We start from the raw sequence: 12,846 nt of genomic DNA, 5'->3' as shown, positions 1-12,846 counted from the left end.
ATTGTGTAGAATATATTCAGGTAAAAATAAATAAACCTATTTGTTTGTAATAAATAAATATGAACTATAAACCTCAACATGAAGCCTGCTTCACTCAATATTTTTTTCAAATAAATGTTTATGAATTCCAAAATATTAGTCATGTTATTTTTATTATTTCTGATACAATCAACTTTTATAGTAAAAGAGAACATTATTCGTTCAATCATTTTTCAAGTCCTATTAATTAAGCTGTTTTATGACTGCTGAATGTCATTATTATAATTATTTTTTAAAATATAATATCAACGATGACATATCTCTTTTGTCATGTAAAAATGTTTTGATATTCAAGGACTGTATTATTCGGATAATGCAATTCTTATAATTTGTGTGCATAATTGAAGTATTTTTCTGCAAATAAACACATATGTAGGTGTGTATATATTTGAATAAGAACATGATACATATAAATCTATGTATTATGTTTATATTAAAAATCTTGAAAGTCATAAAAATATACATAAAAAATTAAGAAATATTTCTTGAAATATCATATACTTATAAAATGCATTATACTTTTTAGTGCTTTACAAATGATTTAATATTTTATTTCAACTTAATAAGAGACCAATGTTTTTTATGGATGTTGTCTTTAACTATAAACAAAGAAGTTTTTGATATATATTATTTAATTATGATCGACACACTTGTTCATATAAACTTTAGAACATTAAAATGTATAAACTTATTCTCCTTAACATGATATATTACGAATCCAAAAAAATGCACATTTATGTATTTAAAAATAATATAAAATGTAGTTACATGTATAATTTTTATTTTTCTTAAAATACTTGAGGGCATCAGTTCCGAAATGTTTTAACTTTACATTATGTATCACTTGTATGGAGATCAAGAATCCAATCATCAAACAATATGGAAAATCAATAGAAATTACAATATAGAAGAAGATTCACGATATATTTTCTTATATATGTTATATTTATTTTACCCTAGATTGTTTATACGTTGTTTGAGAAAGTGCTACAAAATATAAAATTCGGACATTTCCTTTTTTAATTAGGATGCCCTCATTTAATGGTATGTATTTATATCTTGAGGCTTACAAAGACTTGATAAAAATATATTTTTAACAGTTCATATACGGAATGTAACCAGCGCTGCTAAGAAGCAGTTGTGTTCTTTACCTGGTTGTTTTGAATTTTCCGAGGATGCTGGGATTAAAACCAATGTTTAATTTAGAGGATTGTAAAAGCGCCAACATTGTGTTCTGAAAAGTTATAGTTAAATAAATACATGTTATACATTCTTAAATGATTACAAAATAATTGGCGTGCTGTTTTGTAGGTATTGCAGACTGTTTTATAGTTTATTTCTTTACCCTTAGAATGGCCCCTCCAAAGTCGAATGAAACATTTTAGCTTAGAGAATGTAGGTTACTATGCAGCATTCACCAAAAAAATATTTTACATCTTTTGTTATATGTTAGAATCTGTATAAATGTATATTTTTATTTACTTAATGTTTGTAGATCTACATGAACATTCTTATAAAAGCACTACTTGAAACATAATCAATTTCTTCAGTTCATTTTAAAACAAAAATACAATCAATGTGACAATAAAATTGTTTAGTATGCTAAAATCATTTCATAATTAGAGGCGCAATATCTCTTTTTGTTTGTGGTGTTTTTTGTACTTACGGACATTTTATGGTCCACACAATCTTTGTGTTTATGAGCTAGATTCCAAAGATTAACCGCTAGAAGCTGGTTCTCCTTAATGTTAGTATCTGCCCGCCTCACCACTCTCCAGAACACCTCTAGTGCCAAGGTAGACTGCTTGTGATTCTCATTGCTCTCGCCCAGATGTTTGAGTACGGACAAAAGCTCTTCGATTAATAATGCGCACATTTTGTTCACCTCGGCAATGAAATCAGGCTTCGGTCTATATAACCTGTCATTGAATGTAACTGAAATCAAATATTTTACATATTTATCAAACTATTTATAGGGAGCTTACATATCGTAGTCGTACAGGAGAAAGTGACCAACTAACACAACGTAAAATGTTCAGGAGGGCCATTAAAGTCACTTTTGCTTGACAAGAAAATAAACATCAATGTTGTTAGTCATTTTTAACAAGTTAATATATGATACTTCCAAGTTTAAAATCCTTCGGGATTTTTTTCAGGGCAATAGTAAGCTAGTAAGATATCAAATAGTCAATGATCACGTTTTTGTAAAAAATGCACTTGGTCACTTTCTCCTGTATGACTACGATATTATGTATGTGATTGTGGATATTATATTCAATATTGATATTAATCTTGCTTTGTAAATGTTAACAAATATATTGTAAAATATGGTTATGAAGTATTTTTTAGATTTAATTTGCCTAGCATTTGACTACTTTATGCTAATGGCAGCTATAGCGGTGAACACATTACGAATCTCGTACATAAACTGGGAATGTTCTCTGCAGCACCTATTTTTTTAAAATAATTGTTTATTGCAATTAACCTTGCATTCAATTTTATCAATGACCACATTAATATATATTTTTTTAAATAATTAAATTGAGTTCAAATAATTTAACATCTATTCTCGTACAGCCTTTCTGCCAATATTGAAAAATGAACATGATAACTATCTAAATTAGTAATTAATTAATTATATACCTGCTTTCGATTAATTATATGGTATTCACTACGCAAAGTATATAAAACTTAGAAATAATTATACCATTCTTCTACCTTCAATTTTGCCAGTGGCGTACAATTTAAAAAATATGTATTGAAATAGATTCTCGACCTTTATAAAAAACCAAGTGCATTTTCCATATTTGTTATATTGATGTGTGAATGTAACAATTACATGTATAATTAAAAAAGCAATATTTTTAGTTGAAAAGTACATTTACAGTTAAAATTTTAAATCATAAAATTTCCTGCAATAATGAAAAAAATAGTAATATACAAACCATAGCTATTTTGATAAATATAATTTTCTTGTGCCATGTTCGCTAATAAATCTATTGCTTTGAGGAGAATAGTATAGCGAGATGGATTAGTTGCTTCCCAAGAAAGGTGATTCAAGGATTTTAGTAGTCCTTTGAGTATATTTAGCGTGCTCGCTTCACTCTGTAATGATTAATTAATGTGTGATATGTATTATGTATTTATTATAATAAGGCTTGCACACGTGTTTGTATCTAATATCTAGTTATAAAAGTGTATTTCCATATTATATTTATTCATAAATCTCAATGTAATTTAACCATATAATGCATTAATAAATGATAAATTATAAAAATATATACTTGTTTCATTCAGTCCGATTTATATTAAAAGATAAGTGAACTTAAATAATGAAGTATGGATTTATTATGGGATAGGAATATTGATAATTAAATACGCCTTACCGCCATGAGTAAAATAGTTGACATAAATGCACTCAAATAGGACACGAGGAATGCATCAGTTGATCTCAATTGTCCATCAATGATTCGTTTAGAGGGCACTTCCGGCAAAACATTCAATGCCTCTTTAAAACAATCTTCGGCTGAAATAATTTTGTAAATGATTTTAAGGAATATCTCTATTTTTCGTAATTGAAAATTTGCGAACTTTTCTGAGCTCTATTTCAAACCAATGATGCATAGAGCACCGAAAAGGATCGACGTGGTGTTAATTCGATAGTCAATTACACAAAGGCGAGTTTATCAGTCCTGTATTTTAGATATTTCTAGGGTGGAATACATTTAATGGGATAAAAATTATTTTAGTAAAGGAACTCAGGGTGAAGGACTACTGCTATATGAAGATGGAAGAGGATTAGTATTTGGGGGAAGAAAAATAGTAGCAATAGCTTGAAAACTCGGGTTTTATACCCATACTTGTACAAAGTGTACAAATCCCCCCTGAGGGAAAACAACAACCTCAAACATCAAATACATCTACCTAATTTCCTTGTTAAAAAAATATAAATATTTCAGTGCATTGAAGAATATCAATATTTTATCTAGACACATTACACATTGTAGAAATATTATATTAGGCTAATTATAATAAGTTTTAATTTATTATTTTGTCCGCCTCCGTAGTGTAATGGTCAGCACGCTCGGCTACCGTTCTGGAGGTCCCGGGTTCGATTCCCAAGGGGGGTAAAATAAAATATAAGTGATTTTTTCACTGTAATATTTAGTCAATATTACCATGGACTGGTACCTGAAGCGGAGGGCTGATCACCTTTCCTTCATGTGTAAACGATCAAGATAACACTGCGTTTATATGACACAGTGCCCTATGCACCATTGGGGTGCGGATTAGGGTTTTATTATTTATTATTATTAATAATGAACCCCTTCACAAATTACATTACATTAGTACATATACATATTAGATTGCAAAACTGCAATGACAATTTTTACATTTACCGTATGAAAAAATAAATAAAGAAAAGTAAATGATCGGTGTATATGTAGGTATGTGTTCTTTCTACATATATCAATAATATATCTTATTTCTTCCTTATAAATAGTAATATCTCTTTCTTACCTTGGCTTCTGCATCTATTTAGTAATGCTACTTGTCCTGAGAGAAGATACAGTTGAACTTTGTTAAATGGGCACAAGATGGCAGGAACTGTTACAAAACAATAGGCAGCGCACGCATTGACAAACCAACCCGTCTTCTTAGTGTGCTTGCCCACCACTACACGTCTCGTTTCTACAGAAAGGCTATTCACTAGCTGTAAAAATATAACACCAAACATAATGGGTAAATGACTAATAGAATATAATTATAAAATGTATTTTCAAGAATGCTACTGGAATGTTTGTTGTTACCTGAACGAGGATTATATGAACAATTTCTAATTTGTAAAATGCAGCTCGCGCTTCCACATAGAATTCTAATTGTTTCTCAAAATCTCTTCCAAATGAGACATATCTCACAAAACCACATACTAATTCTCCGATATACTTTAATTCATCTTCAACAGTAAGTGCACTGCAAAAATACCAACAAAAATCAAAGAATGTATGGTTTTAGAAGGCTGTACCGTTACTTAGTATACACATATGTATGTATTTCTATATTTATTAAAAAACTTCTTTGTCTTTGCCCGTAGGGGGTTAAATCCAGCATTTGTGTGCAAAATTTTAGACACGAAGACTGGTATGTTCATTTTTTAGGCATTTTCTCACAAAGAAAATAATTTGGAAGAAATCTCACCTAAATAAATAAAGGTTTTAACTCTATACCAGGGGTGTTAGTTGAAGTTTGCTGGTTTTTTAAATAAAGAAAACGCTTAATTCTCAAGGGAATCTCAATTTTTTTTACTCAAAGTATTGACCATTGGATTCTATACATTTTGCCCATCTTTGAGGCAAATCATGGATACCATTCCAAAAAAAAAAATTCTCTTTCGAGGCAAACCATTCGACGAGCCATTTTTCAACTTTTTCAAAATTGGCGAAGCGCTGCTCTGCGAGTGAGTGTCCCATCGATGCGAAAAGGTGATAGTCGGACGGGGTAAGGTCTGGAGAGTACGGCGGGTGCGATAATATTTCCCAATTCAATGCTTTGAGAGTGTTCTTCACCACTTTAGCTGTATGAGACGGTGCGTTGGTTGCGAAAATTTTCGATTTGTTTCTCATTCATTTGGTGTGGTACCCAATTTCCATACTTTTGGATCTTTCCCATGGCTTTTAAACGTTGGCAAATTGCTCCTCGGGTCATATTAAGTGTCTGAGCCAATTGTTGTTGCGATTGGGTTGGGTCTTCATCCAATAACGCCTGCAATTCCTCGTCTTCGAACTTTTTCGTTGCACCAGGATGCTCATTGTCTGTTAAATCGAAATCTCCACTTTTAAATTGACGAAACTATGTCTCACATGTTCTAATCACTGGAGCATGTTCACCATAAGTTTCTACCAGCAACTGATGAGCTTCAACTGCTTTTTTCTTTTGATGAAATAAGAAAAGCAACGAATGCCGCAAATGCAATTTACTTGGAACGAAACTCGACATATTCACTAAGGTAAACAACTATGACATTATTATTTTGGCAGAATGTAACTTGTGTATTTTTGAAGGTTAATGTCCATAGAAAAATATGACAAAGATGCCAAATCATAGAAATGTATACATATCTCTAGCAACATCTATGAGTAAAACCGGCAAACTTCAACTAACACCCTTATGTATCCATACTTCATAAGGTTCCCGAGAGATAGTGCTATAAACTTGCAAGTAGTACAAAAGAAATCGCAAAGTGGCTTGTTACATTGAAAAATGTCTGAAAAACAAAGTAGGTGTTCAATGAGCAGAATAGTGAATGTTACACAAGTGCATGAAGTGATCGCTTAAATCAGCCAATTACAAATTCTCAGCCCAGCAAATGACATCCATTCTTAACAAGAAAAAAAACTTATTTATCTCAATAATAAATAAATATCTGTTATAAATCTTGTATTTTTGTAAATTTCTGTTATATATAAATTGATAAAATTTAATGTGAAATCTGAAATAATATAAATGTTTTATTATTTATGTCTCTACACAGACGAAGTATCTTTTTAAACAAAGTGCATATAGATTTTTTTGAGAGCATTTACACTGCTTACAACCTGTCTTTGGCTGGGTTAATGGATCACTTTATACAGATGTATTTATCACTCTGTCCATTATTAAACATCCATAGTGTCTGGATTTTCGGATATGGCATTTTTTTAAACTGCTTTCTTATGCGAGTTTTATCTACTATCTGTTGAGAACTCCGTGAAGTAAATAGCTTTCATCTTTTTACCATAGATGAGAATTCTTTAAATTAATTTTCACCCATTTAAAAGGTCCGATTTTTTAAAAATCTATGTATAATTGAAAAGTTATACTCACTTTACTGATTCATGCAATATCATGCAAATTTGCATCAAATTGTTAATGACAGTCTGATCAGCGTTGAGCCAGTCTTGTTGACTTTGATATGCAGCCAAAAGAGTTTTACAAACATCCACTCGAGTTGGACCAGTTTTGAAAAGTTCCAATGATGGCAAAATATTTTCCTGATAAATAAATGAAAAAGCTCATATATCAAAATATATATTTAAAAAAATGCAATTTTTTGGAGTGATTTTAGGTGAAAAACTGGTAACGTTATTTAACCCAATAGTTGTATAATTATAGTAAAATTGTAAGACTTACTAAAGTAAACAATCCTTCAATGTCAGTGGTATGTGTTACAACTTTCTTCATTATCATTTGCAGTTGGGATTGTATGTTATGTTGTTCTGTTGAATTTTGTGTTTGATTAACTCGTTCAATAATATCGCCAAGCAGCCAGTTGATTTGCTGAACCTTAACATAATCAAAATATATCATAAAAGTGATATGTATAATATTAAAACATAAAGAGAGAAAAACATGAATATGCTAAGAGAAACTCACAGAAAAATGTGTTGCTGCAAATTGGACCCAAGGTTCAGCGGACGATAGGTAGTGTGTAAGTTTTTTCATCTTCCTTACACCTCTCCAAGCGGAAGCTAATAATGCCTTATCATCAGCTGATCCTCCCCCGACACAAGCTCTTTGTCCCAACGTACATAACATGTCACTGACTACGCTATCTGCATAAAAATAATATTACCATACAGTAAATTATTCACTCCACTAATATATTTTGCGTATAAACTTTAATTACACTGCTCTTACCATCAGAATCTGTATTAGAAATGAGTTCTAGAAATTGCATAGCTCTACAGATTATATAGTCCGGTTTGAAAGATGCCATGATAGATCTCAACAACAAGTCACTGAAAATACAAAAATAAAGATGTTAAATTATTACTAATATTGATAATAATATACATATTTACTATGGAAAGCATTAACTTTTTGTCAGACATTAAAAAAAATGTTTGGTGTTAATTTTATATAGATGGTATTCCTTAATACCAGATCTTCACCACAATAGTTACTACATACATGCAAACAACAGTGTGAATAGTATTCTGATGAAGAGAGGGTGCACTTTAAAAACAGTAGACAAAAATGTCGGTGAATGGTTATAAATTACATAAAAAATAAGTAATATTTTGATCATTTTTTAGATCCATTATTTCATCATTAAAAAAAATATCATGTTACAATTACCTATTATTGGAATTTTTGCATTGTTCAACAAGCTTATCCAGAGCCGCTGTCGAGACATTAGACCAATGGACAATTCCATGCAAAAGCCAATCAAGAGCTGGATTATACAAACTTAAATAAGTGTTCATTTCAATATTTTGTTGTGCTATTTCATTCTTAATATTTAAAGTAAATATCTGAAAATGAATAGAAGAAATTAGTTTGGTGCTGAGAGAGATTTAATTATTTTTTACAATAGTTGTAGGAATTATTTTATAATTTTACCTGCGGATATGTTAAGAGGAAATCATTGATATTATGAACAAAATATTCTTTATCCGTAGTGTTCAATGTTAGTCCCACACGACTTAAATAGAATCTTGCATAAGCGGCCACTAAAGGATGGCCAATTCCTCTAATCATCGATGTTAATCTCAACAATGCGGATCCGAATTCGTGACGAGTCAAAAAGCTGTAGCATTTCAAAAGTGACATTTCTATGTAGAGTCGAGGGACTAATTCTCTGATGGAGGCCATCTTGTAAAGCCAATTCTGGCAAGTTTCCTTTGCCATTTCCGGAACCATGTCAGGAGTAAAGTTTTCTGGTAAAGCTGTGGGCTTTTTACTTCCCGGTCTAAAGAAAAAAATACACATTTGTCTCTATACAGTGGTTCCTGGCTTATATGTATTATTTTATATTGATATTTCAACAAAAATTTAAAATAATTTACAGGTCTGGCTATTTACAGGGTTTACGATGTGATATAGGCTGGTTTGAGTGGTAAATTTATACATGTGTAATATTCACCATTCTACCCGTGATTGACAACCACACTACTAAAATTTCGGAAGTTATATTTATCCTTCAATTGACACCATCTTTCACGTGTGAGTTCTCGGCACCATCTACGCTTGAGTTGAGTAAATTGATTTATTTATTAAAAAATTAATCATTTTATTTATAAAAGAAGGGAACCTAAATATTTGAATTTAAATCCTTTAAAAAAAAATTAAAAGCCTTATAACTTTTTATAGATGTGGTATAAAGTAAGTTCTATTTACTTTATGCATTACTAAATTTGTTTTGTGGAATATGTTGTTAGTTAGAAACCGATTTTATATGATTCATCTTATATGTAAAAGTCATTATTTGTGGTTCTAAATTTAAGGACTTGCCAAGAGTATAAAAGTCAACGCCATTTCTCTGCTAATTACTTGCGAGTGTTTTTGCCTAGAATTTTCACTCATGAATTACATGAAATTATAGTAACTTTAAACATAAAGAGTAAATCCACTCACAAGTAGGCATAGGCTATGAAACTTATAAAGTTGAAGCCTGAGTAGGGACATGATAAACGGTGTTGCATAAGCCGTAGCTAGATTTCAGAGTCACTTGGACGTTAGGTAATTAAAAAAAAAAAACTGCTAATTACTTATAAATATTTTAAACAAAATAAAAATACTCACTCCAAGTATTCAGCTTTTGTTCTCAATCGTTCATAAACTAGTTTCCCAAATATGTCTAAAATGTCAGTTATCAATACAAATTTGCTGGGATAAAATTGCATAACAGATGTATCGACTAGTAATTTAGAGCACTGTATCGCAATTTTCAGCGCTTTCACTCTTTGTTCCGTATTCCAAGCCTAAAAAAAGAAATTGTTAAGTAATGAATAAAAACTAGAGCTATTGGATAAGACACATGTATTTTTATAATATACCTGAACTAATTCCCGATTTAGCATGTCAATTCTAGAGACATATTCTTGTTGAGACAGATCAAGCATTTGTCTGACAGAACCTTCTTCAAAATCATCTAACTGTTCTAAGCGGGTTTTAACTTGATCTACGACACATGTCTGGGTTTTCATCGTTACTGTAATGTGAAATGTAATCAATATATTTTTTTGTCTGCAAATGTGATATAAAGAGTTTAATAATTTTGTTTATTTTTTCTCCTGTTTTTAAACAAAAGAAGTAATTTTTATTCATTTGTGTTTCTTTGTTCAGTAATAATCGCTGAATTGAGTAACCATTGGCATCCATTTATGGTGACATTTGACAAGCAATGGTATTAAGTGGGACTGATTATTTAAGCAAGATTGACTTTCAAAGATGACAAATGGTCTCAACAACTTTTATAAAAATGAATCTTAAATAATATGTGTATTTTTTCTCAGTTACTGTGAAATGGTAATGTAAAATGTATTATAAAGACAAAACAAAAATATTAAGTAAATATAAAAAATATTTTGGATCAAAAATAGGAAAGTAATTTGTGTAAATTAACTAATATAAATGCAAGTGTTATATTTATCCTATTATAAATTTTAAAGAATGAAGTTTAGTTTCTAATAACTAAAATTACTTATGTGTAATATAATATAATCAGTAAATAAAAATAAAGTATGTAAAAAGGATTATCAGTCAAGTTTATAAAAACCAATATAATGTCACAATAATTGATGTATGTATAGCACTCAACTAATTTTATATCATGTAAAAGTAAATAAAGAATAATAAATAATACTAATTATAAAATAAAATAATGGGTAAAGAAAACCCTAATAATGTTTTTTAAAAAACGCCCTAGGGACGGGAAAATTCAATGAAGGCACATTATTTTAATTTGTAATTTGTAATTAAAGTTTATGATGAAATAAAAATAAATAAACATTCGAAAAATAACCTCATTTCATATCTTTTAATTTCTAATACGTAGATTATATTTTCCATTTTTTAGCTTTTATAGCATATGAATCAGCAAATATGCATGTACTTACATTTCTCACCACCCGGTAGAAAGCTTGTAATTATTGAAAGCTTTTCTGCGGTGGTATAGTGTATAAGTATTGCTGTTCTTCGAGAATTCCACGATTCCACCCATTCGCTTTCTCTACTTTTTGTTTTGGTCTGAAACAGGGGAATAAAAAATAAATAAAACAAAAACTACGCAAACGTGGTTATAATGTGATTGTGCTAAAAATAAAATGATAAAATCTAATTGACTTTTTTCATTTTTTAATGAATAACCCCCAAAGCCTCTATTTAGGAGGCTTGTCTGCATGTAGGATAGTAAGCATTCCCACTTTTGTTGTTTACCAGAGCGTGCACTTCTCCCGCATTGAAGTTATCGAAACCATGTCACACATGCTCTCATCGATGAAACGTGTTCACTTATCTTTCTACCAACAAATGAGGACTTTCCACAGCTTTTTATTTACTGAATAAGAAAAGCAATGCATGCTGCAAATGTTTTTTTCGGGTACAAACGTTGACATGAACAAAATCAATCACTAAACAAAATAACATAGCAAAATAAAATAACATTCAGCTGTCCAAACTTAAAATACAGTAAGGGACATTTTTTGTAGTTTGTTTTTTTTGCATTTTTGGACTATATAGAATCTACTTGATCTATATAGAATGTACTCCAAAAAAAAGTCCCTTACTGTGTTTTTAGTTTGGACAGCCGTATTATTTGGCAGATGCAACTTATGTGTGTTTATATATAGGTTAATGTCAGACGAACAAACTAACGTAGTGTCAAATTCATACACTGCGTACTGTTCGGTGGCGCCATCTCTAAGTTAAACCGGAAAAAAACCCTTGCATACACCTGGTGTAACATTCCTTATCATCAAGTAGAGTTTTTAAGTGATATTGCATGATGCAGGATAGTGGTAGGTGAACGATGAATGATAAGGAAAGTATTAAAATATTTGACTCACATCTTGAACAACTGGCTCATTCAACGGATGTTCGTTTGCAAATAAAGAAAGCGGGTCATAACCTTCCAATGCTATCGATAGTGGATCTGAACCAGAATCACTATTTGAAGGAACATGGTTTTTAGTCACCTGAAAAAGAAAACGAGAACATACATAAGTTACATTGAACTAAGCAAGATTTTTATGTAGATTAAAGCCTATGCAGCTATGATCTGACCTTTAAAAACACCCTTCGAAATAGTTTTAAACCATAAGTTTACTTACATTTTTTACTGTTAGTAACTTCAAAGGATGGTCTTCAGCAAGCGTCCTTGGATATTCTTTTTTCATTTGTTCTGGTTCATATTGCAGGCATTTCCTGAAAAGAAAATAAGGTAAAAGATGGATGAAATGTGAGAAATATTGTTACAATTAGGTAAAAAAAAAATATGAGACATGCTCATATCTTATATCATTTATATAATAAATGATATAAGTAAGTCCTTAAAAAATATATCCAACTGTACAATGTATATCCTTACGTTAAAAAGATGATGTTTTTGAGGTTAATAAGTAATTTTTTATTTATAAACATTTAAAAACGAGTAGCGAGTGTGCAAACATACCAATTACTTGTCATTTTGTTCTCCTATTTTCACTTATTTATTTAAAATATGAATTCACTCCTAAACTACAAGAAAATAATACGATAAAAAATCTAAATTAGTCACGATCTGTCACATCAAACAAACACCTATATGTATGTATACATCTCTTTTTACTATTTTGTAAGTAATTTTTTATTTATAAACGAGTAGCGAGTGTGCAAACATACCAATTACTTGTCATTTTGTTCTCCTATTTTCACTTATTTATTTAAAATATGAATTCACTCCAAAACTACAAGAAAATAATACGATAAAAAATCTAAATTAGTCACGATCTGTCACATCAAACAAACACCTATATGTATGTATACATCTCTTTTTACTATTTTGAC

At 30.3% G+C, this 12,846-nt stretch overlaps 1 protein-coding gene across 2 annotated transcripts; it reads right to left on the bottom strand.

Annotated features, from left to right (window-relative positions):
* Positions 1-653: 653 nt before the first annotated feature.
* LOC148306738 (VPS35 endosomal protein-sorting factor-like) lies at positions 654-12,843 on the bottom strand. Of its 2 annotated transcripts, XM_088264476.1 has the most exons (19): positions 12,682-12,838; positions 12,473-12,537; positions 12,132-12,225; positions 11,868-11,996; positions 10,920-11,049; positions 9,858-10,012; positions 9,604-9,782; positions 8,422-8,770; positions 8,158-8,333; positions 7,717-7,817; positions 7,453-7,631; positions 7,210-7,362; positions 6,904-7,070; positions 4,851-5,013; positions 4,561-4,753; positions 3,426-3,565; positions 2,985-3,144; positions 1,706-1,974; positions 654-1,273 (listed from the first exon to the last, which is right to left on the bottom strand). In XM_088264476.1, exons 2-19 carry the CDS (start codon positions 12,484-12,486, stop codon positions 1,187-1,189), a joined length of 2,838 nt encoding a protein of 945 aa, XP_088120602.1. In that variant the 5' UTR covers positions 12,487-12,537; positions 12,682-12,838; the 3' UTR covers positions 654-1,186. The 2 variants fall into 2 exon arrangements, with proteins under 2 accessions (XP_088120602.1, XP_088120603.1); XM_088264477.1 differs by lacking the exon at positions 12,473-12,537 and having other exon boundaries at positions 12,682-12,843.
* Positions 12,844-12,846: the final 3 nt, after the last annotated feature.

The sequence above is a fragment of the Brachycentrus maculatus genome, unplaced genomic scaffold (genome assembly GCF_059751285.1).
Source record: "Brachycentrus maculatus isolate JH-2025_06_01 unplaced genomic scaffold, ASM5975128v1 h1tg000227l, whole genome shotgun sequence".
NCBI lineage: Eukaryota > Metazoa > Arthropoda > Insecta > Trichoptera > Brachycentridae > Brachycentrus > Brachycentrus maculatus.
This window is presented reverse-complemented; position numbering and strand designations above follow the sequence as displayed.